The following is a 26,880-nucleotide window of genomic DNA, read 5'->3' as shown; positions in this document are numbered from 1 at the left end:
GTACATTCATCAAGAGTCGGATGATATTTTAGTCTTTATTTTTTTAGGTTTTTGTCCCAATAATTAGTACTTATTGGAATTGAGTAGAGGAAATTTCTAGCCATCCACTTTTTGATATAATTTATACCCTGTTAATCTGGAAAATTGTAAAAAAAAATATATACATTTGGGTATTGTATGCATAACAGTGAAAACTAATTCCATTCCCTAAAACTGATCCCTGTGGCAATCCATCGTTTATTATTTTTTTCAAGTGGACACTTGAAGAAAATAATAAACAAGAAATGTTCATTTGTGCACAGTTTTTTGGTGCATAATTCCCATATTTCCATTTGTGTTGCATCATAGTTTTGATGACTTGACAATTATTCTAATGACTGGTACTGTATATAAATTGCTGCATTTGAAAGTCTCTTTCTCCTCATCTAATGTAATGGTGATATTGTGACTTTTCTTAGAATATATGGACTTTTTCACTATTTATATTAAACATTGCCTTCCAGTCTCATATGTGAGCTTTGGCGAATATCTCCCAGTCATGTTTGCGTGTGTGCATTTTATGACCACCATCAAAATGCCAAATATGGCTGACCTAATAATCTGCCATATCCTTTGTGGAACTCCTGTGTCTGTATATTTCCTGATTCTTCCCTTTCTCTCATTTCGATCAGTTCCCCCTCTGTCATTTCTTGGAGCATGCTGGCACTGCGACTTGGAATGGCTCTTTGACTTATTTATTTATTTTTTGTCCCCTCAGAAATCAGACATTTTCTCAGCTGTTAAATTGCACTCCAGTAGCACTGAGGGAAATTAATTACTTTCTCTCTCCGCCTCCCTCTTTTGGAGGTGAACAAGAGGCACCACAGGGGAAAATTCACTTCTTTCTCCATAGAAGTCATTCCATTTTGTGTGTGTGCACATCTGTCCAGCTGTTTCAACCCCTCTCTCCTTCTTCCTCCATCTCGCTTTCTTATCTTTTCATGTTTAGCCCTTCTGCTATACATGAGATCTGTTGCCAGCCCTCTCCATCTGTAAACCTGCTGTCTTACATTTTAGTTCTGCAGCCTAAGACATTATCCCTTTCACAGATTGTCTTAACTTGCAGTATGACTAGTTACTAAATAAGCCATAGTATTTGCCTGTTTCTATCTCACATTTACTTGATGTACCGCACATACACTCTGTGAATGAAACGTAAAGTTTTTTTTAATGTAGAATTTTTTTTTTTTAAATACAAGTTTATTTCTCTTTCTCTCTGCTTCCTTTTTCTCAGTGTGAGATGAAAGATGTTGAGAATGAAGAAAAGCGAAGCTCCTTGTTTCTGGAACTGTTGGAATCAAGCAATAAATGGGAGGAGTTTCAACATATTATGCTCCTCCTACAGGCGTGGCCACCAGTGACTGACAAGAGCAGGTGAGATTTTGATGTTGACCTCCAAAACTCTCTGAGCTCAACACATTTTACAAATGAAAAAAATTGTTTTTACTATTCATAGAGCACTGTGCTGTCTTTGTATATTAACATACATTCACTTTCTACCAATTCATTTAAAATCCTTATGAATTAAATGTTTTTGTTGTTTTCTCCTTTTCTCAATTTTCATGATGAAGTGAATTGTTGTGTGTTTTACAGCTGAATGAATTTTTCAGGTTGCAGTTAAGGCCTCCTGAATATGTGCTGATGATCTGAGAGCTATTGCGTATCCAGATCAGTAGAGACTGTCACAGAGAATATAAACTGACTGATTATGTATTGCATCACACTTTCAAAGAGCTTCAGGCTTTTTGTTATCATGAAGAGTTTAAATTAACATTCACAGAGAAGAAAGACAGAGCGTTTGTGTGTTAATGTGACCACTTGCGATTGTGTGTGTTATTTCCCTGTTTGGCATTTAAAGAATCGGCATGATTGAGAGTTCGATAAATGCAGACAAAACAAAGGTAGAGTTTGGTAATATGTTCCTGTTGAGTTCATAGAGCTCACATGTGGCCATTTGCACTGTTGTGATCAAACAATACACCGGGTGTGTGTATCTTCTCTTAAGATTCAGCTGGCACTTGTCTGCACTTGTCCTTTAATTAGTGTTTACTCACAAAATGATTCCGGTAAAGGGATATTTCAACCAAAAATTTCATTATTTGAAGAAGCTAGATAAATAAGGAAGATGCCAACATTAACATGTCGCTTGACATGCCCTCATTTTCAAAAACCCATGAACAAAGCTACTTTTACAAAAACAAATCTTAAAGGAAATATACGTTTTAAAGGAAGAGTTCACCCAAAATTTTAAATTCACTGAACATTTTCTCACACTCATGCCATCTTTTGCTGAACTCAAACCAAGATTTTTTTGAAAAATATTTCAGCTCTGTAGGCATACACAATGCAAGTGAATGGTGACAAAGCATATAAAGTAAGCATAAAAGTAATCTATACGACTCCAGTGGTTTAATCCATGTCTTCAGAAGAGAAATGGTAGGTGTTGGTGAGAAACAAATCAATATGTAAGTTATTTTTTTCTATAAATCTCCACTTTCACACCTTTATTCCCCCTCAATTTTTCAGCCCTACTAAGTGCTCTCTTCTCTCCTTTGAGTTCTTCTTCTTTTGTTTTTGGTAATTTGCATTATTTGTGCATATCACCACCTACTGTGCAACTAGTCTTATATTGGCAGACATCAAATATGGGTTACATGTAAATCATACTTATGCTGTTTTTTATGGAAAAATATTGGGTCACCACAGTATCCAATATAAAATCTGGGTTCTGAAGCAAAGCCTCTTAAATACTAAAGCCCACTGCTTTAGTGCTTTTCTTCATAGTGAAGTCAGTAAGCAGAGGATAAGACCGTTTTAATTAGCAGTCTATAACGTTAACTTCCTTAACATTTAATTTTCCAGGTTTCTCATTGTCATCACCATGGTTTTGTTATTATCTCTGTTAACTGTAGAATGCATTTGTGTAAGAAGAGCTGACTTCAATTACAAGAGGACCTCTGAAATCAGTGTGTGTGATTTGCATTTGATTACGAGTCTCTGTGTTTGTTATCTCAGTCAGCAGTGGAGTTTTGTTAGAAAGCTCCTCTCATCTCTCATGAGAAGTTAAGAGATAAGCATGTGTGCCTTTTTATGATGACATGCATGTAATATGCCATGATAATTATGATTGGGTTTATTTTCATTATACGGAAGCTTTTCTATTAAAAGTTTTATGGCACCACGTGAACTTTCCTTATTCTAATTACATGTCAAAGCATCTTTAGCATTGGGCATGTTTTTATTGTTTCCTGTACAGGCAAGTACACACACACACACACACACACACACACACATGTTGTGTTTCCATGTTTTATGGGGACTTTCCATAGACATAATGGTTTTTATACTGTACAAACTTTATATTCTATCCCCTAAACCTAACCCTACCCCTAAACCTAACCCTCACAGAAAACTTTCTGCATTTTTACATTTTCAAAAAACATAATTTAGTATGATTTATAAGCTGTTTTCCTCATGGGGACCAACAAAATGTCCCCACAAGGTCAAAAATTTCGGGTTTTACTATCCTTATGGGGACATTTGGTCCCCACAAAGTGATAAATACACGCTCACACACACACACACACACACACACACACACACACACTGAAACATGTTTCTATCTCTCCCTACACAGGGTGGAGACAAAACAGAACCCCTGGGTGTGTCTTGCATCTGCCCTGCTCAAATACTCTGCCACCATTTTCGAAATCAACATTGGGAATGAGATTCTAACCATGTGTCGCTCACTGTACCCTACTAAACACAAGCTCAACCCACAGGTAAAAATGCTGGATAAGTTGCTGCCTTTGTAATATATATTTTTTATGTTCCTGTAATGTTTTATTGTGCTCCATATGTGTGTGTATGAGCAGACGCATTATAAGGGGGTGGAGATTGGCCACTTGTTAGAAAATGAAGTTGATAAACCTTAACAGCATTAGTAACTGAAACTTTCAGTTAAAATAGTCAATTGCCTTTTTAATAGATTTTGTTTACTCTTGAATGTGCATGTGTGTTAACTGAATCAGCCTGAAAATACTTTTTTAGTTTGATTTGAGCTAAAGAAGCACAATTTATGATACCATTGTTGTCAGATATTATTGCTGATTTAAAATACTGGACTGTAAGTTATTGAAATGTAATAATTTCTAGCATCATTCATCTACAGTATACATGAGCTGTACTTGTATGTCTTTTAATACACTGTACCAACACAGCCTCCAAGTGAACTGAATTGTCTTACAGGGACTTTGGAATGAGTTTGGCTCTGTTGATTAAATGTGTATATTGTATTCATTTCCTTTCTCTTTTTCTCTTTTAGTGCATTGGGCACATTTCCTCTATACTGTTGAATGGTGGGCTGAAACTAGCTGCTTTGAAATTGATGACTGAAAGTGAGGATGAACATCTGTGCAAACTGACCCTGAAGCAGATCAAAACCATCACTGATGTAAGTCTTATTTTCTATCTCTGATCCCAGTTCAGTGAGAGCCAGTAGACCAGTAATATCCTTGATGCCCGACCCGCAGGCCAAATCCGGCACCCACGATGTTCTCAGTGGCCTATCTACCATAGTCTGGAGTTTTTGTTTATTTTAATTTTAAAGTTTTAATTTTTTTATATAGTTAAGTTGCCACATCAGTGTCTACATTGCAAGCAAGTGACATGAATTTTAGAATGCCCCAATAATAATAATAATAAATCTGTCTACACTACAGATGCTTATAATGGCTGAAAAATCTAGTTTCCATAATGAGTTGCAGTGAAGACAACATCAGTTTTGGAATGTTTCTAGTTTATTTGTGCCACATCAATTGCTTAGTGTTGATGATGTTTAAATCTTATTTTTAAATTAGATTTAATTGGTCATGTAATCAGATTAATTTACAATAGGTTTTGCAATTTAAGTCATTAACAATTTCCATTTGAATTTGAGTTTATTTTAACTGACTTTTGTTTTAAAGTAAGGCTAAGGATCTAAGAAACTGTGGTTTCTGGTTACTACAGATTTTAAAACAAAATTAAAATGACGTCATAATTCATACCAAATCATTTGACTCACTGGCCCATGGTCACCCAGCATTTTCTAAGGCTGTTTTCACACTTGGTTCGATTTCTTCGTCCGAGTTCGAGTTCACCCCCTAGTGGCAGTTGTTTACCACTAGAGCTAAGTAACCACTCAGGAGGAGAAAACACCAGTTTCACTGTGTTATTAAAGAATGTGTCCATTTGGACTTACCATTAAACCTTCAAACACACAGAATGACAGTTGCGTTTCTCTGCCATGGATATATTGCTAGAGATGCAAAGAATGCTAACTGCTTTCCGGATGCAGTTTATTCGACAACAAGCAGCTATGAGAAGTGCATTATAGTATAATAATTGTGTTCTGGAAGCATGAATAAATACAAGTTATATGTCACCAATAATGCATTCATATCAACTACAAACCTTTCTGGGTTTCACATTAGAAGTTCCCCAGACCAGCATCTCAGTGGGGCTCTATTGGATTCGCTGTTTGCACCCAAGTTCAAAAAACAGCTTTTACACCAATTAAACAAACTTAACTCTTAATTTGAGGATCCCTGAACTAAGGAGAAAACTGTAGTAATTGTATGTGTATAACCTCAACACCAGTTCCCTATGTGTTACATAACAATAATGAGAAAGAAATTGACCTAATTCGTGACCCGTTTCCTTGACAGACCAAACGGTCAAGAGTATGTTCTTGTTAGCTGGCCAACACACTCGCTAGTAATGCAGATTCAATTAAGCTTAACTGACTGTTGACACCAGAAGTGTCTGTGAATTAGATAGGAGCTATCAGCGCAAGCGTGCCTCTGACCATAACCTCCATCTCTCACTGACTGCAGGTCAGATAAAATCCAAGCCCTTCAAGTGCCATCACTTTTCCTCTCAGGTCTGCCAGTGGGCCAGATAAGCAGAGGTTGTTGTGGTAATGGCTAGACATTAAAACCAAACACGTAGTCTCTTCCTAGAGCCCCTCAGAAAAATGATTTGATTCATTTGTGGTTCACACATCCTTTTAATCTCAAGCAACTAACACACACTAATTGTTGGGGAAATTCTCTTTGAGCAGCCAAGGGTTAAATGTCTGTCTGTAAGGCCTGTATAATCTTTAAAGTTTTAAGACTATTTTTAATATACTGACAATACTTTGTCAAGACACCATCAAACTTTGTCTTGACAAACATTACTTATGTAGTTAATTTTTATAATGAGGAAAACAAATTCACGATTGCACAATGGGTCATTTATGTCTACAATTTTGTTGCCTTCGTAAAGATTACACTTGCAATCTTTGTATCACCAGCCCACAGCTTAAACCACTACAATACCACTACCGCACACCGCAATGCTGGTTGGGGTTTACCTAAATATTCATCTTAAACCAAAAACTGACTAGGGAACTGACTGGTTAAACTGCATCTCTGGAGGATCAATTAGAGGCTCACAGTGTCACTGACTCTAGATCAGATAAAGCCATGAGGCTGAAAAGAGCTCACTTAAAATACGGGTTATCTTCTTTTCCTGGGGCAAGGATGATGTGCTGTTATCTACAAACCTTATAGAGAGATAGACAGAAGGCAGAAAGAAAGGAATCGGGAATTTTGGCTACAGTACGTTGTTGAATTTTTCAGCAAATTATATTTTCTAAGGCTACACTGCATTGCAGATCATGTTTGACGTGCGTTATTGAGTATGTGTTGCAGTTTAGTTTCATGCATCAGTATGGGACCCAGTTCTCCATTAAGTGTATCATGTTGTAATCTATCAGCACAATCTGACTTCAGTCGTACAGGGAGTTTGCTTCACAAGGGCACTCCCCTCTGAAAGCTGAAGACATTGATTTATTTAATAACTCCTCCACCATACTCCAGCCTCCACACACACACACACACACACACACACACACACACACTGTTCTTCTCCATGTGTCCTCATTTCCCCTTCCAAACTGTTGCTTACTGAAAGCCTGATATTTTGCTGCATTCTCGGAAGGGCAGCTCCAGCTGTTATTATGTTTGAAAGTTGTAGTTTTTTCTCTCCGTAATTTGTTCAGGGCACTTTATATAAAGCTTCTCTGGCAAGCTTACAACACCGGCACGTTATTTACCATGGCACTGGTGTTGGACTGCATTACCATCGCTGAATAATTAATTCCAAACAATCTTAATTCTCTTCAACTCCCCCATCCCACTTGTGTAGCCAAATTGTGTTTGAGCGATGGGCTCCAACCTATGATGTTATTACACAGGAACAGTTTGAGAATGACCACATCATCTTCACAAAAACAATCAAGTATTCATCTTTGACTCCTCCAGCATCTTCTCCAAGTGGTCAATTCTCAGTTCTCTGTTTTCATTGCCAATACATCTGAATAGACTCATCAGGAGTATTCAAATGGTTTGCTGTACTGGATGGCGAGAGCAATTACATACCGCTCACCCCATCCATTTTAATTAGCTGATATGATTTGCATTGTTCCCGCTCATAATAAGCTTGTGTATTATAATGGATTTATTTCTCCAGAAAACAAATCATGTTGAATGAGAATGCCTTGTATTATTTTCTCGGATGAGGTTGTTTCTTTGGAGATTATTTTGTTTAATTAAGGATAATCAAAATGCGAAGAAAATCATAAGTGATTATAAAGGTTGTGTTCCTTTCATGTTTTTATTTTTTTTATTTTTATTTTTTTTTATTTTAAGTGGCCTGTTAATAATTTTGATCCAGTCATGCAGTATGTATCCATTTGTTTGCGACAACAACGTCAATCTTGCTATTGTAATAATCTTTTCAAACATTTGAACAGGCAATGCAATTTCACAAATTAAAATGCTTAAATTAGAACACTCAAAGCAAATTGAATCACGTCAACAGTTATTGGAATGCCTGTAGATTAACACAGCCTCAGCGGTTGCTGACTGTGAAGATTTGTTGCTAGAGCTATACTGCCATTAAGACAATCACCCCTTCATTTTCCTCTCTGTGGGGGTTAACTCACCCTGTTCTGTGTCTATAGACCAGGTCTTTCCTAGAAATCACAGTTCAGGAAATGGGGATGAATGGGCTTGTATTGTGAAGGAAGCAGAAGAGAAATAAAGTGTAGGTATTTGACCATCCATCTCAGTTACTTTTTATCTAATGGTTTAGACCATTTTACGTCATACTTTTTTCTTTCCGTCTCTGTGCATGCCAACACTCAGCAAATCTCATATCAGCTATATCTCTGGAACTTTGTATGGAGTTGAACACTTGCACCTCTATGTAACTTCAGTTTGCAGTTCATTACATTTACTTGAGAACAATTTCTATATTAAACAACATTGTTTTTGTTGTTATTGATTCAATGAAGATTTGTCATCTCAGCGCTTGGTATAAAGGTAGCTTTTATAGTTTGATTTAAAATTTTCAGTCTTTGATTTGTGTCTATGAATAGCTTTTTCTTGACTGTCTCTCTGTCCAGTTATCCACCCTCTTATATCTGTCTCACTGCTCTTGACAAGCTCTATTGTTTGTGTGGATGTATGTGCAATTTCATGCCTGTAACTGTATAGTTCATGTTTTAGTGCATTCATATACAGCCTTGGTGTATGGGTGATGGTTGAAGTCAGAGTTTATTATTGCTCAGAAAATACATGGCAATAGAGTCAATATTAAAGACCTCAGTAAATTGCCTGATGAATTTCTTTCCCATGTTGACGCATTTCCAATTAAAGCAGGAAGTTGGGGTGGAATGTCGCAAAGGACTAGTTCATTTGTTTAAATGGCCAATATAGGCTTTAGTTTTCATGGCTGCGATGTAAACTAAATTTGCTACTTGCCATTCCTAGTTGGAGGAAGGTGGTATAAGGAGAAGGGACATTCTAGAAAGCATTTTATTAGACAATGCCTGTGAGAGCAGGATGATGAGTCATCAATAGTTCTGGTCCATTAGTTCACGAACAGATGGAGTGATTACTAATTCAATATTTACATTGGACATGAGTTATATTTCATTATAAAAGCATCTGGAACCTTTTGAATTGTACACAGAAATGTTTACTTTAGGTGCTTTGTGAAATCTTAATTTAATTAACACTTTATTTCAATAGGACTAGTTATAATATTTTGGCTGTAACCATGAGTAGAGTTGGGACTATTTTTTTGTTTTCCTTTCATCTGGCTTTTAATGATTTAGTGTCAAACATCTTTTGAACAGAACATGGTATATAACAAAGGAGGAAAACTTTGTCCATAATTGACCCTTCACTAAACTCCAAACCCCCTTAGTTACGGTTGCTCGATCTGAAAAGCACTGCAGATCTCCCCATAGGAATGAATGGGAGATTGCCGTGAACAGCTGTTTTTAGCCAAATATTCTCATAACCTGAATGGATAATATTTTACATGGGCTGGTATGAAAGAACAATTTCTTTTAAATATGCTAAATTACACAGTAAGTTGATTAAAGCTGTGGAGACTGTGAATCAGAATCAAGGCAAATGTCACTTGAAAAACATAATATAATAGCGATTACACATCAAATAACATTAGTGTAAGTGAACAGAGCTGTTTATAACATGTCATAAGACACTCATTTTGATGCTGTGAACTGTTTACTTTTGCTTTTACTATTACTTGAATCAATACATAAACAAATGAATGTTCAGTTACTAGTTTTAGTTTACCTTGGAGCAAATGTAGGTGTCTTTGCAGATGTTATGTGTTCACTTGGGAATGAGGGCAGACTCCATTTCATCCATAACATGCTCCTCTCCGGATTTATTTAAAGATTCTTTTTTTAAAAAAGGTTTAAAAAAAAAAAAAAGGCAACTGTTTTAAAAAAAACATAAAAGCATTATTTATTTATTTTTTTTTTTATAAAATCCCGCTTAAAAGTACTCAAACACACATTACTTCCATAGGCTGTCATTGAAAAATAGCAAACGCATGTCGGTAGGGCATCAATTGCTAAGACAGGATTGGTCAGAAGCGCTTTTAAGGCGGGGCTTAGCGAAGGGTCAATTTGTCCATAAGTCTTTGAGGTCCAGACTTTAAAGCCCTTTATGTTCTTGCCCTTATATTTGCAGTGCAATGTCATACGTATAGACAAGACCAAGGATGGCTTCTCATTACTGTAGTTAAGTCAATGTAGCTAGTCTTTTACAAATAAATTAAAGTATTTGTTCTGAACAAGTAGTAGCCTATAGAAAATTTAAACTCCCACGGTTGTTATAAAAATAAAGTCTAATAGATTCAAATTAATATATGCTACTTAATGGATTATTTATATGAAACTGTAAAATATTTGTCCAAATCCCACAGTTGCTGTTAGCATGATACATGCTGGTAAGGGTGATTATGTGTAATTCTAACCTTTATTTTGGTGTAGGCAAAGTGTTGTCTTTTTTCCTCAGTGCTGTTTAGAATGTCAAGGCTGTCTAGCTGTTTAAGAGGTTTTGATCCCTTCCATAGCCCTTTAAACTAGAATATTCTCAGTAGAATTGAAATATCAATTTGAAATCAAAGGACTTGGTCTGCTTTGCACTATCCAATCTTTGGAGCCATCATATTGTGGGAAGCCAGGTTAAGGCCCACACATCTGCACCACAGAGATACAATAGGATAGAGCAGAGTGGTTCTGTAATGGCTTGTGCCACACTCATGCAAAAACTAGGCTTCAAGTGTGCTGCACAAATGTGCATTTCAGGTGAGAAGCATATCTAGCATGTATAATTTGCTTCAGTAACTTAAATTTTGCTTGGGTGGCAGCATAAATATTCTGAATGCAGGGAAAACCCTAATAAAGATGACCTTAAAGCTAACAGACATGGAATAAAAAAAACATGGCCAAAAATATCCATGCATTACAGCCGTTAAGGAAGAGATATGAGCCTGTTGAGCAAAACAAATGAGCTGCCAGTCCAGGTGCAACCAAGTACGCTTCTCATTCACTTAACAGCATACCTGTGGCATATTAGTGATCCCCTGCGTCTCTCTGCATGTCATTGATGTGAGTGTGGCACTCTTATCTCCCTCCCTTCTCTCTGTTTCATCTTCTCTGATTTCCATCTAATGAGATTGTTGCTAAAGTCCAATATGTGGGTGGGTATAATATTATGCGATTATATATTTCTCATCCCGTCTCCCCCCTCCTCTTCCGCTGTTGTCTGTAGTAATAAAACCACTTGCAATTTTCAGGCAGGGCCTCTCGGTTGCTGGGACTGCAGAGACACAGCAGTGTATTGGACCCGTTCTTTGTCCCATTCCCGTCCTCCATAACAGCTTTATGATTTAAATGATAAAAGAAAAGCCGTGCATGCATCATTTATGAGTTGGCAAACACCCTCAGTCATTCCAATTAAACTCGCACTGCAACTGAGAGCCAGCGCAAAAAACAGAAAGAGCTGGAAACAACAACAACAAAAAATGTACTTTTTTAATGAGCTCTCCTTGTGTTTCACATGTGCATCAGCAGATATTAGTGTACATTATGTGTATTTGTAAATAGACCATGGTTACACATCCTGTTGTTTGTGTGTGTGTGTGTGTGTGTGTGTGTGTGTGTGTGTGTGTGTGTGTGTGTGTGTGTGTGTGTGTAATACATATGTGCTTGTAATCAGTGCATCACATGCAGATAGAGTGCCTCCAACACACATGCAACCTTACACACATTTGTACATACACTTGGATCTAAGATCCCTCCCTAGAGAGCAGGGAGCATTTTGTTCTGGATCGATGGGTTTACCTTTATCTGGCATTTTATAAGATTATGGTCTGAAATATTTATGGATGTGCAGGTGTGCGCATGTTTCATTGCGATCAAAGTTGCTTCATTAACCTCACGGCTGGGGCCTTTAAAGGACATTTCCACATAAAGAAACCAAACCATTTTAATTTTATCTTCAGGTGTTGCCAGCAATTTATGTTTTGGCTCACTGATTGTTGAGAGCAGTATATTCAGCCTCAATCAAATAGTGTTTGTTCAGCTTCAGATCTTTTTTGCACTCTTTCTCTCTCTCTCTCTCTCTCTCTCTCTCTCTCTCTCTCTCTCTCTCTCTCTCTCTCTCTCTCTCTCTCGCTCTCTTATGCTGCATGTAGACTTCGGATTCATTCACCTTGGGTGCTTTGGTTTGTTTAGGAGAAAAAAATGTAGGCTTCTTCCATTAAAGCTACAGTATGTATATATTTTTGGTTAAAAAACAACAAAATGTTATTAATGAGAGAGTGAAAACACTTTTTCAAATATTTTAGAGCTGTTGGGACAGATTTCGCAGGAAGTTGCAAACATATGTCATTCGCCCATGCGTGTTGACGTCATATCCGTACACAGAGAAAATAGGCTCAGGCTACTTTAGCGTGTGTATGTTGTGGGAGTAGCGTGGAGCTGAAAGTTTGTTGTCACAACGAATGAGAAAAATTGACAATGGATCATTCAAAGTGGCAAAACAAAGAAACCCTGAACAGAGCAGAGTTTACAAGCAAAAGGGAAAGCGACAGAGTACGTAATAAAACCCGAATCAACTTCAGCTTTTCAGAGGTGGCGACAAATGAAAAGATTTAAAAGTGACCCAGAGATTACTTTTTTCTTACTCAACAGGTAAGATATTTTATTGATATGGTTTATGTATAGTTGTTTAATCACACATACATGTCTGTGTGAAATACATTAATTATGCTGTAATTGGTGCAGAACTTTTCTCTTGCTAGCACACAAGTGTATTTTTCTTTATAACGGTAATAATTTATATAAATAAATCCTTTAGTCCAGGCTTGCCAAGGACATGTGAGTCTTGAAATGATGATGACCACTGGCTGGTAACATTGATAATCTATAAATTAGTTACTACTGTGGTCTATTTAGCCATACTATCCTGCAGTTGTACAACATTTGACCTTCTCAGACTAGCAATCATTATGTCTGATGTTAACGAATGTTGCCTAACGTTTTTAATGTCATTTATTTCAAAACATCAATATTTCCAGTAAGTCAAAACAACAGCATAAGATATGGCACTTACCTTATCAGATGACACGTTTCAGATATCCGTCTTTTCCTTTCTTTAGTTATTTATTTGTCCATTCACTCTGATAAGATGTCCTGTATCCATGTGTAAACCGGTGCATCGAACCTCATTCATCTGTGCAGAGGAGCAGAGCCGAAGCACGACCAAAAACAATGTTCTTCTGCAATTTTTTTAACCGCTAGAAGGCCAAAAGTTACATTGTGTAGTTTTAAGTACATTTTGCTTTACACATTCTGCAATTCAAAGCTTTACTGCTGAGTAGCTATCGACGAGACGGCACTGACTTGAGAGGAATCTGAGGAAGATGTCATAATGCATTACATAGGCCTTCCCTGTTCTCTCCTAGACAGTGTCTCTCATCTAGTGCTTTAATAATTGAACACCAAATATTTGAAAAATTATCATCAAAGAAAATTCAAATACCTCCTCATTTACCATATCGGCAAACACACACACTGACATCTCCCTTGTAGTAGCTCACTTGTCAAAAGTCTATATAACCAAAGGTCTATAGAGGTTTGATGCCATCTGCATGCTTTTATTCTCATTTTGTCCATTTTTCTCTCTGGGTCTATCTGTCTATCACCCAGAGAGGAATATCTCTCACTCTCTCTCTCTTTCTTTCTGACATACACGCTCGTCGTCATGCCAAGAACAATCTAGCCTGTATTCTATCATCCATCCATCCATCCATGCTTCCATCCATCCATTAATTCACTGAGCAATTATGCAAAAATACTGTAATAATATCCATCTGAAGTGTATGTTTTTGGTTGTATGTTTGTATTTTCCTTTAATGTGCTATGCAAAATAAATAAACCCAGTCATTTGGCTTAATATACAGTATGTAAGTGATAATGTACAGTCAGTCAGTCAGTCATTATTGTTAAATAAACCCTATATGGGTTTTATTTTGCAGTAATGACCAGCTGACATGTAAATGTTTTCAATTATTACATGGCTGCTTACCAAATCAGTACATGAAATATTGATTTGAATTTAAATTATTTTATTATGTGAGAAGAAAGAGAGTGCAGAGTGTGAAAAATGTGTAACTAGCATTGTGTAGGAGATTGGTTTAGAAAGAGGGTCAAATATACAGTATATGGTCAAATATGCAGTTTAGCTGTCAATTTACAATAATATTTGACTGCAGAATGCTGCGATTGGCCAATCAGAGTCAAGTATTCAACAGAGCTGTGTAATAAATATATATGCTACTCTATAAGTGAATGCAATTTGCATGTTTTCTCGTGTTTTATTTGTTCTCCCTGAAATGATCAGAAATGGAGTTCCATTCAAGAGAAAGAAAGATTGCTCTCATGTGTCTTTTGGAATGAGGTGTGGAGAAGCATATCTTAACAGCACATTACTGCTCTCTCATATTCACATCTTCATCCCTTCAAATGAAGAAAAATTTAAATGATCATTCAAGAGACACATTTTTATCATCAGCATGCATTTGAAACGTTATAGGTCTTTTGCGGTCTCATTTGCACACTCTCTCTCTCTCTCTCTGTGTCTCTCTCTCTCCTCCATGCTGTTTTTCTCTTTCTCTTTGTCTCTCCCTCTTTAAGAAGTGGTTTCTACAGCTGGCTGATCTTTTTTCACAGTTCAATGCTCAACATTTTAGCTTTGACTGACTTCCTGCTCTGCTCTCCTCCCTCTGTATCATCCTCTTTTCCCTCCACCTTCCTTTCTCAATTTCTCTCACAATCTCTCTGTTTTTCCACTCTCACTGGCCTCAACCTTTTAGCTCCATCTGCTCTGTCTCTTATGGCTCTCCACAGACTGCTCAGCTGGAAAGAGAAAATAAGAGTAAAAACATGATGGGGATTTGAGCAGGGGAGGAGAAATTTGCCCTCACATATGTTGGAGAATATGAACAATGAGTTAAAATAAAGTCACAATGTATTGTTTTATGACATAAGAATTTGGAGATGTAGATGATTGTTCAGTAGAAGTTTTTTGTAATCTATACATTTCTAAAGCTGTGATCTCAACACATTCCGATCTCATGTTGCGAGTTGGGTAAAATAAAGCAATCAGCTACAAGAGAACATGCGTTGCAGTCATCACACCAAAGGTGGGGCCGTTCAAACATATGCATTTTTACATCCGTCTGCACTGTTTTTTACTTTTTTCTTGTAAACATGCACCAGACGGACATTTTTGACCACTGTGCCACGCTTCGCTTTTAAAAATGCCCTCAAAGCACTTTTTATTTCAAACCTAGTCACTATTAACCCATTTATGCATGATACATTCAAAACAAGAATATAATCAATCCCAATATTTGTATTTGATGCATTTCCTGTCCACATCATTAGAACATTGTAGGGGATATTCCAGAGGTACTTGGTGCACCGTTGGCAGCCATGTTGAATAAATGTTTTCTTAAATTAAAAGCACAATGAAATAAAAAGAGGACAGTCATGTATTAACTATGAGAAAGGGACAAAGGTAATCAGCCATGCTCGTTTGGATGTACCATCACACCTTGAGTGGTTAAAATTACTTTTAAACATCTGATCACTGTAGGGGATGCCATGCATCAAAGGGTTAATCATCAAAATGGATGGTTTTCTCAGAATCAATCACATACCCTTACACACACAGATGATAACCAGGCGTGAATGGATTAATGTGGCTGAGATTATTGATATCACACATACAGTAATTGCAGTTTCAGCATCGCTCAGAGCGCTTCGATTACCTTATCTCTTTTTCAATTTTTTTCTCTTAATTACTCTTCTTTTCACTCTCAATTGCACACATAAATGTCAAGATAGAGGAAGAAAAAGAAAAAGCTAAATTTTGGCAGCACTTGAATCCATCAGTATCAAATGTGTTTGTGTATAGTAGATGTAGGAGGGGAAAAAACGTCACGGTTACTGTCGTAACCTCCGTTCACCAAGGGAGAGAACGAGACGTTGTGTCGAATGAAGTGACACAAGGGGTCTTCCTTGGATGCCGAATCGTACCTCTGAACCTAAGAAAAGGCCAATGTCAAGTTGGCAGACGAATTTGCACTGAGGATCCGAAAATGAAGCACAGCCATTTACAGTGCTAGGTCTAATGCTGTGGCAGGATGGACACAACGTCTCATACCATGACGTTCCCCTTCTTTCACTCACTCGACGTTGTGTCGAATAAAGTGATACAAGGGGTCCATAGAAAAGAGCCACGCACTGACCGCACATGCTAGAGGCGCCTGTGCCTGCTGCATGTAGCCCTCCCCAACGCCCTCAACTCCTTTTTTTTTTTTTTTTTTTTTTGCATACAAACACTAGGTTTCCCGCACCCCTGAGGGGGGAAAAAGTTGTTACAAGCCCAGCAGCCGCGGCCTTCTCTCTCACAATTTCTCTCACTTGATGGCTCAGGAAGAACACCAATTCTCGAACAAGTGACACTTTAGGGCGTAGAGTTGCCTGGTGGAGGGAGCTCTGGCTTGGTTGATCGTGTCTACAACAGCAGGTGGTAGATACACTAGATCTTCCGCATCCCATCAAGGGGCCAGACTTGGAGATTCCAGAGGTCTGGGTGTGGATGCCAGAAGGTGCAAATTCCCCTTCCTCAGGGGAATTTTCCAGGGAGGGGCTGTTACGAGGAGCGTGAGATCCGAGAAACAGGTGCGGGAGGGCCAGTAGGGGCCACCAGGATGACCTGTTCCTCGTCCTCCCTGATCTTGCACAGCACCGATGCAAGAAGGCTCACTGTGGGAAATGCGTACTTGCGCAGCCCCCGGGGCCAGCTGTGTGTCAGCGCATCTGTCCCGAGAGGGGCTCCTGTCAGGGAGTACCAGAGCGGGCAGTGGGAGTTGTCTTGGGACCACCTGGGGGTGGAGCCTCCACTCTCCGCTGGGCGAAACCTGTCGTGACAGCACGTCCGCCGTCGTGTTGCCGGTTGCCAAGGATGTGAGTGGCGAGGAACGACTTGAGTCGTGGCTGGCTCCAAAGGAGGAGATGGCGGGCGAGTTGTGACATATGACGAGAGCGCACACCGCCCTGGCGATTTATGTACGCTACCGTTGCGGTGCTGTCTGAACGGATCAAGACATGCTTGCCTCGGATTAGTGGTAGAAACTTCCGTAGGGCAAGAATTACAGCCATCAACTCTAGGCAATTGATGTGCCAATGCTGCCGGGGTCCTTTCCAGGGGCCAGTGGCCGCACGCCCATTGCACATGGCGCCCCAACCCTGTCAAGAGGCATCTGTGGTTACCACAACATGTCTGGACACCTGCTGTAGGGGAACTCCGGTCCACAGAAAGCAGAGGTCTGTCCAAGTGATGAAAGTCTGATGGCAGGAAGGGGTGATTGTCACACAGTGTGTGCCGTGGCGCCATGCCCATCTCGGGACTCGAGTCTGTAGCCAGTGCTGTAGTGGCTGAGGATGCCATATGCCCCAGGAGCCTCTGGAATTGTTTTAGAGGAAACGCTGTTCCGGCTCGAAGCGAGTGAGGCACCTGAGCACTGACTGAGCGTGCTCATTGGTGAGCCGTGCTGTCATTGAGACTAATTCCTAATTCGAGAAAAGAGATTCTTTGAACCGGGTCGAGCTTGCTCTTTTCAAAGTTGACCTGAAGCCCTGGACTGCTGAGGTGCCTGAGCACCTGGTCCCTGTGGACGCAAAGTAACTCTCTCGAGTGGGCCAGGATGAGCCAGTCGTCGAGGTAGTTGAGTATGCGGATGCCCACTTCCCTTAGGGGGGCAAGAGCGGCCTCGTCGACCTTCGTGAAGATACGAGGGGACAGGGACAGGCCGAAGGGGAGGACCTTGTACTGATACGCCTGGCCATCGAACGCGAACCACAAGAAGGGTCGGTGTCACGGCAGAATGGAGACGTGGAAGTACGCGTCCTTCAGGTCTACCGCCGCGAACCAATCTAGCTGTCGAATGCAGGTGAGAATCTGTTTTGAACGGGAGTCTGTACAAAGCCCGGTTGAGAACTTGCAGGTCCAAGATTGGTCGCAACCCGCCTCTTGTCTTGGGTACGATGAAGTAAGGGCTGTAGAAACCCTTCTTCATCTCGGCTGGAGGGACGGGCTCTATCGCATCTTTGAGGAGCAGGGTGGAGATCTCTGCTCTTAAGGCACTGGCATTTTGGCTGTGCACAAGAGTGGAGCAAATCCCGCCCTGAGTGCCTGCACTGTGACACTTGTGGCTCTAAGAGCAAGGTCGGTGGCAGAGCGCAGTTCCTGCAGCACATTGGGATCGGGACTTCCCAGGTGCAGATCTTTAAGTGCCTTGGCTTGATGGACCTGCAGGAAAGCCATGGCATACAGGCAGGAGGCGGCCTGTCCGGCGGCGCTGTAGACTTTGGAGGTCAGTGATGACGTCCTACAGGCTCTAGAGGGGAGTACCGGGCGGTCCCGCCAGGTGGCGACGTTCTCTGGGCACAGATGGATCACAACCGACCTATCCACCTGGGGGACTTCCGTGTACCCGTGGGCCACCCCGCCATCCAGGGTAGTGAGAGCGGACGTGCGAGGGGGTCGGTTACGGGCAGTGAAAGGTGCAGTCCACGACCGCGTCAGCTCGTGACCGCAATGCTTCCATGGCTATGTGCTTGCGCTGAGAGCATGAACCATTCATAAAACGCTGCCTGCGTGTGATCGCAGCCCAGGCACGCGAGGCAGCTTTTATGACCGTCAGAAGTGGAGAGAAATCACCACATCCAGGAACTACACAGAGGTGGAAAGGCATCTTGAAAAAGACTCTTCCTGAAAAGGATGTTCAACGCAGCTGTGTATTGGACCCAGACTCTTTTTTTAGAGGAAATACAACCCTTTTAGGAGGAGACACTCTTTTAAACAGAAAGCGCTGTCGAAGCGCCGTCGAAGCACCCAGGGGTGTGAACTGCACAGCGTGCAGAGAGAGAGACACCAGCTGGAAATGCTGCGCACGGATCCAACAGCAATGCTTCTCGCTGGTAGAGGTGAGTGGAACAGGAGTGAAACTCAACTGCTTGCTGCACAACCATTCAGCTCCGAAAAACAATTCTGACTGGCATTTGCTGCCCTGCTTCCCTTTATACCCGTATGTCCGGGGCTGGGCATGCAAATTCTGTCTGCCAACTTGACATTGGCCTTTTCTCAGGTTCAGAGGTACGATTTGGCGTCCAAGGAAGACCCCTTGTGTCACATCATTCGACACAACGTCAAGTGAGTGACAGAAGGGGAACATAATTCAAAGGATTGCAATATTTTACTGTATCATTTTACAGTAATATATTGGGAGAATAAAAGAGCAGGTGTGTGAGATGAAACTTATTTAACTAGGTCAACAGTCACTCAATTATTTGTATTCGACCAAAATGCAAAAAAGTCTATACCTTGCTTAATTTGTAAAGATGTCTTGACACATTCTTCATACAGCTAGACAAGGGATTTTTTGTATTGATAAACATACTGGAACCAAGGTACACTATTCCGTCATGCCATTTTTTTAATGTGCATTTATGCTATGCAACTTTTATGGCTCTACGATAAAATGAAAACCAGGAATTTTAGCACTTGTTGCGCAAAGCACAAGTCCAATGAAGATGATTGAGAAACCAGTGAGTAACAATTTCCAATATATCAGTTTTCAATCGAAACTAAATGGTTCACTATTACTCTATCGCAACCCAGATGTAATATCGCATTATCAGGGTCCCTACTGATACCCCTAGTGTATATGTGCATGTGGACGTGTCTGTCTGTATACTAGCTTGATCACCGTCAAATAGAACTCTTTCCGTAGGCATCAGAAACATTGTGTGATGTCAATATGTTATACATAAACTTTGTTTGAGGGTTTTATATCAGCTATTAACTTCATGTCACATTTAATACGAGGAAATACAGGCAACCACAGTCGAATTTCACCACATCTTCTGGCATGGGCTTGCCTTTAATTAAATTTAGCACATAATTGATTTTCCACTGTGCTGACTCCAACAGAACCTCTCCTCTGTGTTCTCCACCTTTAAAGCCTGCGGTTGAATAATTTATGCTGAAAAGACAAGAGTAGGGCAAAGGAGAGAGTGGCTCCTGGTCATTCTTAGCTGGCCAGGGGTCTCGGAGACTGGGACATCTCTCTATGAGTTCATTTATATCATAAATAACCTCCTCCAGACATGCAAGAGCAACATGGTCACTAGATAACATGCATAGATAAACATTATATGGAATATTATGTCTGGGAAAAGGCAGACATGGGTATATAAGCGGGTATATTTATGTTTAGTTGGTATTACTGCATGAATATTAGTTGATAAGCCCTGTTTCCTCCTGGTGATAACATTTGTCTTGCGTGATCCAATCACAAGTTGACTAGGGTTGAGTAAAATTATGGAATTTCTAATTAATCTTGATCTTCATTTGAACAACAACAATTTTGCTTTTTAAAATCCTTAGAACAATCTTTTATTCTATGCACAAACCTCTAGAATGCAAGTAAATCACTCGTATATGCAACCAAATTCCCCACTATGTGACTAAAAAAATGTATGGGATTAGCCACAGACTGGTACATTTTCAGATTTCACTCGCTAGGGATTTAGTAGTTTGGCTGCAGTTTCCCAGTGACATGTCCAGCGGGGGACACCAAAAGCAAGCAAAATAATGGTGTAATTAGATACATTTGTATGGTGAATTTTAGATAGAGGTTTACATGAGTAAAACGTACCAACCTAACATAAAACTTTAGCCTAAAAATAACCAATCCAATAATGTCCCAAAAGATAAATGAGAGGTGAAAAAAAACAGACATCCTTACTAGTGGTCGACCGATATATTGCAGGGGCGATATATTGCAGGGGCGATAAATCGGCCGATATTATGACATTAATTATCGGCATCGGGCGATACATATTCCTGTTTATCTGATTTTCTTAAAAACATTCTTGAGGGTGCCGAAAATCGCCTACTTGCATGTGAAGTGACTGAGACATGTAAATTACCATTATTGGTTTGTTTTGTTGTTACGTGCATCCTGTTTCTACAGTAATAGGCCAGTGTGTAACACAGTGTCATTTAAACGGTACGCATAGAGCCACGCCAGACGCATTTGAGCTCAATAATGTAAATGTTAAAGTTTGTTAAAGTTTCATATTCCCTCTCTCTCCTCAACAGTTCCCTTTAACTGTCTTGTCTAATGATAAAAAAAGGCAAATATCAAATAAAAATAATATAATATACACCTTCTACTAATATGCACATATCTTGTTTAAACACATGTAATAATTCAACCTCACAACTTGAGCAGATCAAGCATCCTATGGAGCAGTTATTTATTTACCTCTAAACATGTATTCTATCAGTCCCTCCTCAGCAGTTCCCTGACACTTTTTTAGCTTTCTTTTCTAATGATAAAAGGCAAATATCAATAAAACTATTATTTACTGTTTGCAAATATGCAGATCTCGTTTAAACAGATGTAATTCACGAAATTCCAGCGTTTTCTTCCTGTCGAGAGCTCATCTAATATCTTCCTCTGAATCATGTATTCCATCAACCGGAATCAAAACTTCAGGATCAAAAGTTCCTCTGATTCACAAATCATGATGGTCAGTGGTCACAATCCTGTCAGGAGATTGCTGCTGCTCACTGGATCAGCATGAGCTCGTGAGTGCAACCAGTGTCTTTCTAGCAAGTCAGTCCACTGTCTGCCATGTTTGGAACGTTCTCGGGAGGCTATTTCCAGTCATGACAGTGCAGCTCCTATCTACTTGAATGGGGAAAGACCAAAGACCAAATCTCCAAGAGGACCTGATTATGATCAAAGAACATATTTCAAGTCAGCAGTAAAATCTTATAACACTGATAATATAAATGGTGCTTCTTTACCTCAAATTACAAAAAAACAAAAAAAAACAAATAGCTTTTATAGCTAATGCGCATGTCCGTTCTCAAGTTGATTGACAGGCGATGTCTGTATCTATAAGGTGATTGGCTCTTTTGCCTGTTAGGTGGGACTTCCTATCTACATCCGTAGACTGTTGGCTACAGTTGGGCATTCTAATTTATCCCATTCATTTTATAGAAGTGGCCCGTCTCTGCTAAATAGTCTCTGGTGCAACTTCAAGGTAAAAGCACTTCACGTGTGCTATAAGTAAATGTCTTATTCACTGTGCACTGTATGTACAATTGGTTTAATTCAGTATTTTTTGAGGTATATATTAATATATATATTAATAATATATTAACAATTTGTTCATGTGCAAATAAATTACTAAAATTTGATGGCTAAACAGAAATCAGGAGAAACTGCTATATCTACCGTTCATAATTTGTTTAGATTCTTTTTTACAAAGTTTTGTGTGAAATTGCGTAAATAGCAATTTTATATTTGTTACTGTATTTGCTTTATTAAACTGTGTGCTATATCAGCATTGTATCGGCCTATTGGCCACCCTGCTCTCTGGATATTGGCATTGATTGTGTTTTGAAAAACAATTTCAAATGAAAAGCAAATTTTCTGAAGCAAATATCATTTTGTGTCACCTCTATGACACTTTTGTCTAATGTGTCAGCTTGCATGCTTGACTGGTCTTGAACCGCAGACTTTCAAGTACAAAGTCCAATAGTCTGTCTGGTGAGCTATCAAGCAAGTTAATTATATTGGAATAAATGTGTAAAGGTGGGTCTGGGTCTTTAAAATGTATTGTTTTTCAAACGAAGCATTAGAGTAAAAGTGTGTCGATATCATAAGCAGTTTGTGAGCAATAGTGTGAAAAGTGTTTAGCAAGTCATTGTCAGCCATTGTACTCATGAATTGTCAGTGAATAAAATTTCAGAAAAACATAGAGACTGACACGTAAAGTCAGTTTGCAAAAATGTAGTTATATTAACATTCATTCTATTACACTAGGTTGGACATCTTTTCAGTGCATCCTTTTCTGTTCTTTACAATCAGTTGTGGGTCAAATACAACAAAGAAAGAAACATTTCATTCTATTGGCACATAGCATGTGGTAAAGAAGCCTTACGACCCCACTCTGGTTAATATGCACTCAAACAAAACACTTCTTTGAGACGCTTGCTGAGCTGCCTTTATTCTTAAATAGAAAGTACCTTTTAAGTGCTTGTTTAACATATTCATGTAAATACGTTTAAATAGTACAAATAAGGTGTGTAAATTATACCAATGCAATTTATACATTCACAGTATAACCAAATTTATATTTTCAATATAATAGATGCCGTTTCAATGTCAATGCCACAATCATTTTTGGAATACATATATTTTGTACAATTTTAAAATGCTAAAATGTGACAAAATAAAAACTAATGATAAAATATCATTTATAAAATTTATATTTTCATGTGTAATTTCAAGTTAGAAGTTCCCTTGTATAATTAAAAGCAATATTTGAGAGATAATTTCTTTTAAATGTAAGCAGAATGGACATTATTACTAATAAATACACAAATTAATCAAAAACGATCCAAACCAAAATCAGAATGAAATGGAATTGAGCGCTTGTGAATCCTAATGATTCACATTAAGGGGTGGCTGTGGCTCAGGTGGTAGAGCGGGTTGGCCGCTAATCGTCCAATGGCAGGCTAGCACCTTGCATGGCAGCTCTGCTGTCATTGGTGTGTGAACCAAAATCAGAGTGGAATGGCATTGAGAGCTTGTGAATCATAAATGTGAGTGTGTGTGTGAAAGGGTGAATGAGTGCACAATGTAAAGCGCTTTGAAAATCGCTAAGGTTAAAAAAGCACTATATAAGTACATTTACCATAACTGAATCAGTGTATCAGTGTCCAGACCTATAGTTGACACTGCTAAATACAGATGTAAAAGGATTACAAAATTGGATTGGATCACTCAAACCACATTCGGAGCTGGTCAGAAACTCCATGGTTTAATGAAGTTACCAGTTATGTATGACATTATTGGAAAGAAAAATCAGATGGAACACTTTTAAAAAGCTCATACATATACATGCACAATAATTCACATAACATTCAGTATGCCTGATATCAACATGTAGTAAAACAGATCATGTGAAGCACACCTTAAGTTCAGGTAGTACAGGTATTCAATTATAATATCAATGAAAGTTTAGTTTGTGCTGTTATTAAAAGTATATTTGGCAGCAAAAGTGCCCTTTTTTAAACCATTTTCCACTTTAAAGCATTCCATAACACAATGATGTAGTAGATACTGAAGATCACAGACCCTTACCCCAAAATCCGATCACAGTTAGCCACTATGAGACACACATTACTACCACCAGGTGTAAATGGAAATATGCATCCTGCCTGAAAACTTGTGATAGGATCACCCAAGAAAAATAGGTACAAACAGGACCAAAGGGGTGTTTTTATGTGTAATAACTGTTTTATAACAATAACTGGTTTATGTAAGCTCTTGAAATCCATGTGTATGTGTGTGTATTGGGTGGTTTGCTCACACACAGATTGTTTGTCGTGTTTTATTGAAATTAATTTTTTCTGCCCTCTCCTCTTCTACACCACCCCTTTCTCTCACTCTTTAGGTGACTGAGGATTTGTGTGACTCTGAGCTCCTCTCCCTGTTGTTGAATGCTGGGATGTTGATCAGTTGTGTGGACACAGCCCTGTACCCTCTGCTGGTCTCTCACATGCTGGCTCAGGGGGACTGGGATGTGGAGAAGGCTGCCCAAGAGCTTCACCAGGCCGGCCACAGCGCTCAAGCTGGCTCCTTGCTCCTGTCCTATCGAGGATCTCACCCAGGCCACTTCACTTTTAACAGTGCACTCGCTGTCATTAGAAAATGGCTATGAGGTGACCATGAGTGTACAGACTAATCAATAAAGGAAGTACACTGTTTTATTTCAGCCGGATCAAGTCGAAGTGTTAAAAGGGACATTGGCATGAAATAGAATCACAAACATATATAAAAATTAAAGGGACTGTTCACCCAATTATGAAAGTTCTGTCATCATTTACTCACCCTCATGTCACTCCAAACCCATGTGACTTACTTTCTTTCATGAAACACAACAGTAGATTTGAAGAATGTTGTTGGTTGCTGTTTTCCATACAATTACAATTAATTGGGTACAAAAAGAGTTTTTGTGTTCCACCAAAAATTGAAAGTCATGTGGGTGTGGACTGAGTAAATGATGACAGAATTTGTATTTATGCGTGAACTATTTCTTGATTGTTTGTACAAGAATTTTTCCCTTTGGCAAAGGAGTCAACTCACCTTCTCATTGCATAGAATTTCTCTCTCACACTCTATCGCTCTTTCTCTCCTAAGTGAAGCTCGGTGACACGGGTGTAATTACATTACTTTGGCTGTTTGGTCACGGTAGCCTGCACTAATAATCATTACAGGCACGGATTCGGAATTGAAAACGCTGCATGTGTCTGACGGTGTGTTTGCGTATGTATGTGGGGCTTCATGGTTGATTGGTCCACACACAACTTTTGCTCTTTCCCTTTGTAGGGTTATTAATTACTTTTGAATAAAACAGATTAAGCCTTCAGGCTGTCTCATTCAGTGTGATCGTTTTAACACACAGATGCACTACAACCTGTGTTGGCTAACTGAGCAGTAACCTTACTTGTCTGTGTATTTAGGTATGTTTATCATCAGTGTTCAATAAATGTATCCAATTTAAAACTTTTGAAAGGTGTGCCTTGCTTTAATCATCTTTTTATATTATTATAATTGTAGTTTATAATGGGTTTTGGTGTAGTGCACAATTTGGGCAATGAAGTATTATCAATGTATATTTAAAAATCTAAAGATGAATGTGAACAAGTAGTTCAATTACCAGAGCACCCATCCATGGTTTTAATAATAAATATAGTGGATGTTTTTAATATATTGTTGTACTTTACTGTAAGATATCACCTTAAACACCCTGTGCATGGCAAATAGAAAATCACATGCTAAAATTGAAAAAAAGCAGAAAATGTATTCAACCCATTCTGCACATTTGTGTTACAGACATAATTAATTCTTAAAACTGTGCCTCACATCATTTGAAGCATACACGTCTAAAAACACCTGATACAGGTGCATGACTTTAAATAAATTACAAAACACAAGGTCGGCAAACTGTTTGTGTTCTCACCAAACATTTGATGTTTGAGCTGAATGTTTTCGTCAGACCTCAAATCAAATGGCTTGTTGAGGAGAGGTGTTCAATTACTTTTCTAAGCATTTGGGGGCATATAGTGGCATTTCTAATGTGAAATGTCCACTGTGAGATGCTTAAAGTGAGTTAAATGTTCTCCCAAAGGATTTAAGGTTAATGCTCTATCATGTTTAAATTTAAAAACCTTCCTCCCTATCCTAAACATTAAACCTAACCCTAACCAACACTGTTATAAAAAGCAAATGAGAGATAAACAGATGAGGTATTGAAGGTTAATGCTCTAAAATTTAACAAAACAAATTTCCCTTCCCTAAACCTAACCGATAGCAAGATGTAGGTAAATTGTTTCTTTGAGACCAGGCTGGATAAAAAGAGGTGTAAAAATCTTTCATTGAAGAAGAATATCTAGAGCAGGGGTGTCCAAACTACACATGCAGCCACATTTCACAGTGCATCGTCTCCACTTGTGCGTCCTCTTTAGTTGTCACCAGCTTCATCCATGGCCTTCACCACCATAGACACTGAGGAGGACATGCACCCCTCAATATTCAGAATAGTGGTCTACTGATATGGGTTTTATCAATGATTGATTATTAAATTAACACATTTGGTCCTCCCCCAATCCTGAATATGCAGTTAAATCCTTGGCTTCATCCATTGGAAGAGTTCATTTGAAGAATGGTAAATGGTCTGCCCTTATATAGCACCTTTTTAACCTT

The 26,880-nt window shown here is 39.0% G+C and overlaps 1 protein-coding gene across 1 annotated transcript in view; it reads left to right on the top strand.

Annotated features, from left to right (window-relative positions):
- LOC127623850 (NBAS subunit of NRZ tethering complex) overlaps positions 1 to 26,068 on the top strand; it is a 218,060-nt gene extending 191,992 nt beyond the window's left edge. The window contains exons 49-52 of the mRNA XM_052098413.1: positions 1,274 to 1,413; positions 3,677 to 3,821; positions 4,364 to 4,492; positions 24,569 to 26,068. Of these exons, the coding sequence (XP_051954373.1) occupies positions 1,274 to 1,413; positions 3,677 to 3,821; positions 4,364 to 4,492; positions 24,569 to 24,835 (681 nt within the window). The 3' untranslated portion in view covers positions 24,836 to 26,068. The remainder of the gene's footprint in view (positions 1 to 1,273; positions 1,414 to 3,676; positions 3,822 to 4,363; positions 4,493 to 24,568) is intronic.
- The last annotated feature ends 812 nt before the right edge of the window (positions 26,069 to 26,880 follow it).

Source organism: Xyrauchen texanus, chromosome 30, assembly GCF_025860055.1.
Source record: "Xyrauchen texanus isolate HMW12.3.18 chromosome 30, RBS_HiC_50CHRs, whole genome shotgun sequence".
In the NCBI taxonomy this organism is placed as follows: domain Eukaryota; kingdom Metazoa; phylum Chordata; class Actinopteri; order Cypriniformes; family Catostomidae; genus Xyrauchen; species Xyrauchen texanus.
The sequence above is the reverse complement of the archived record's forward strand: the minus strand, read 5'-3'. Positions and strand labels throughout refer to the sequence as shown.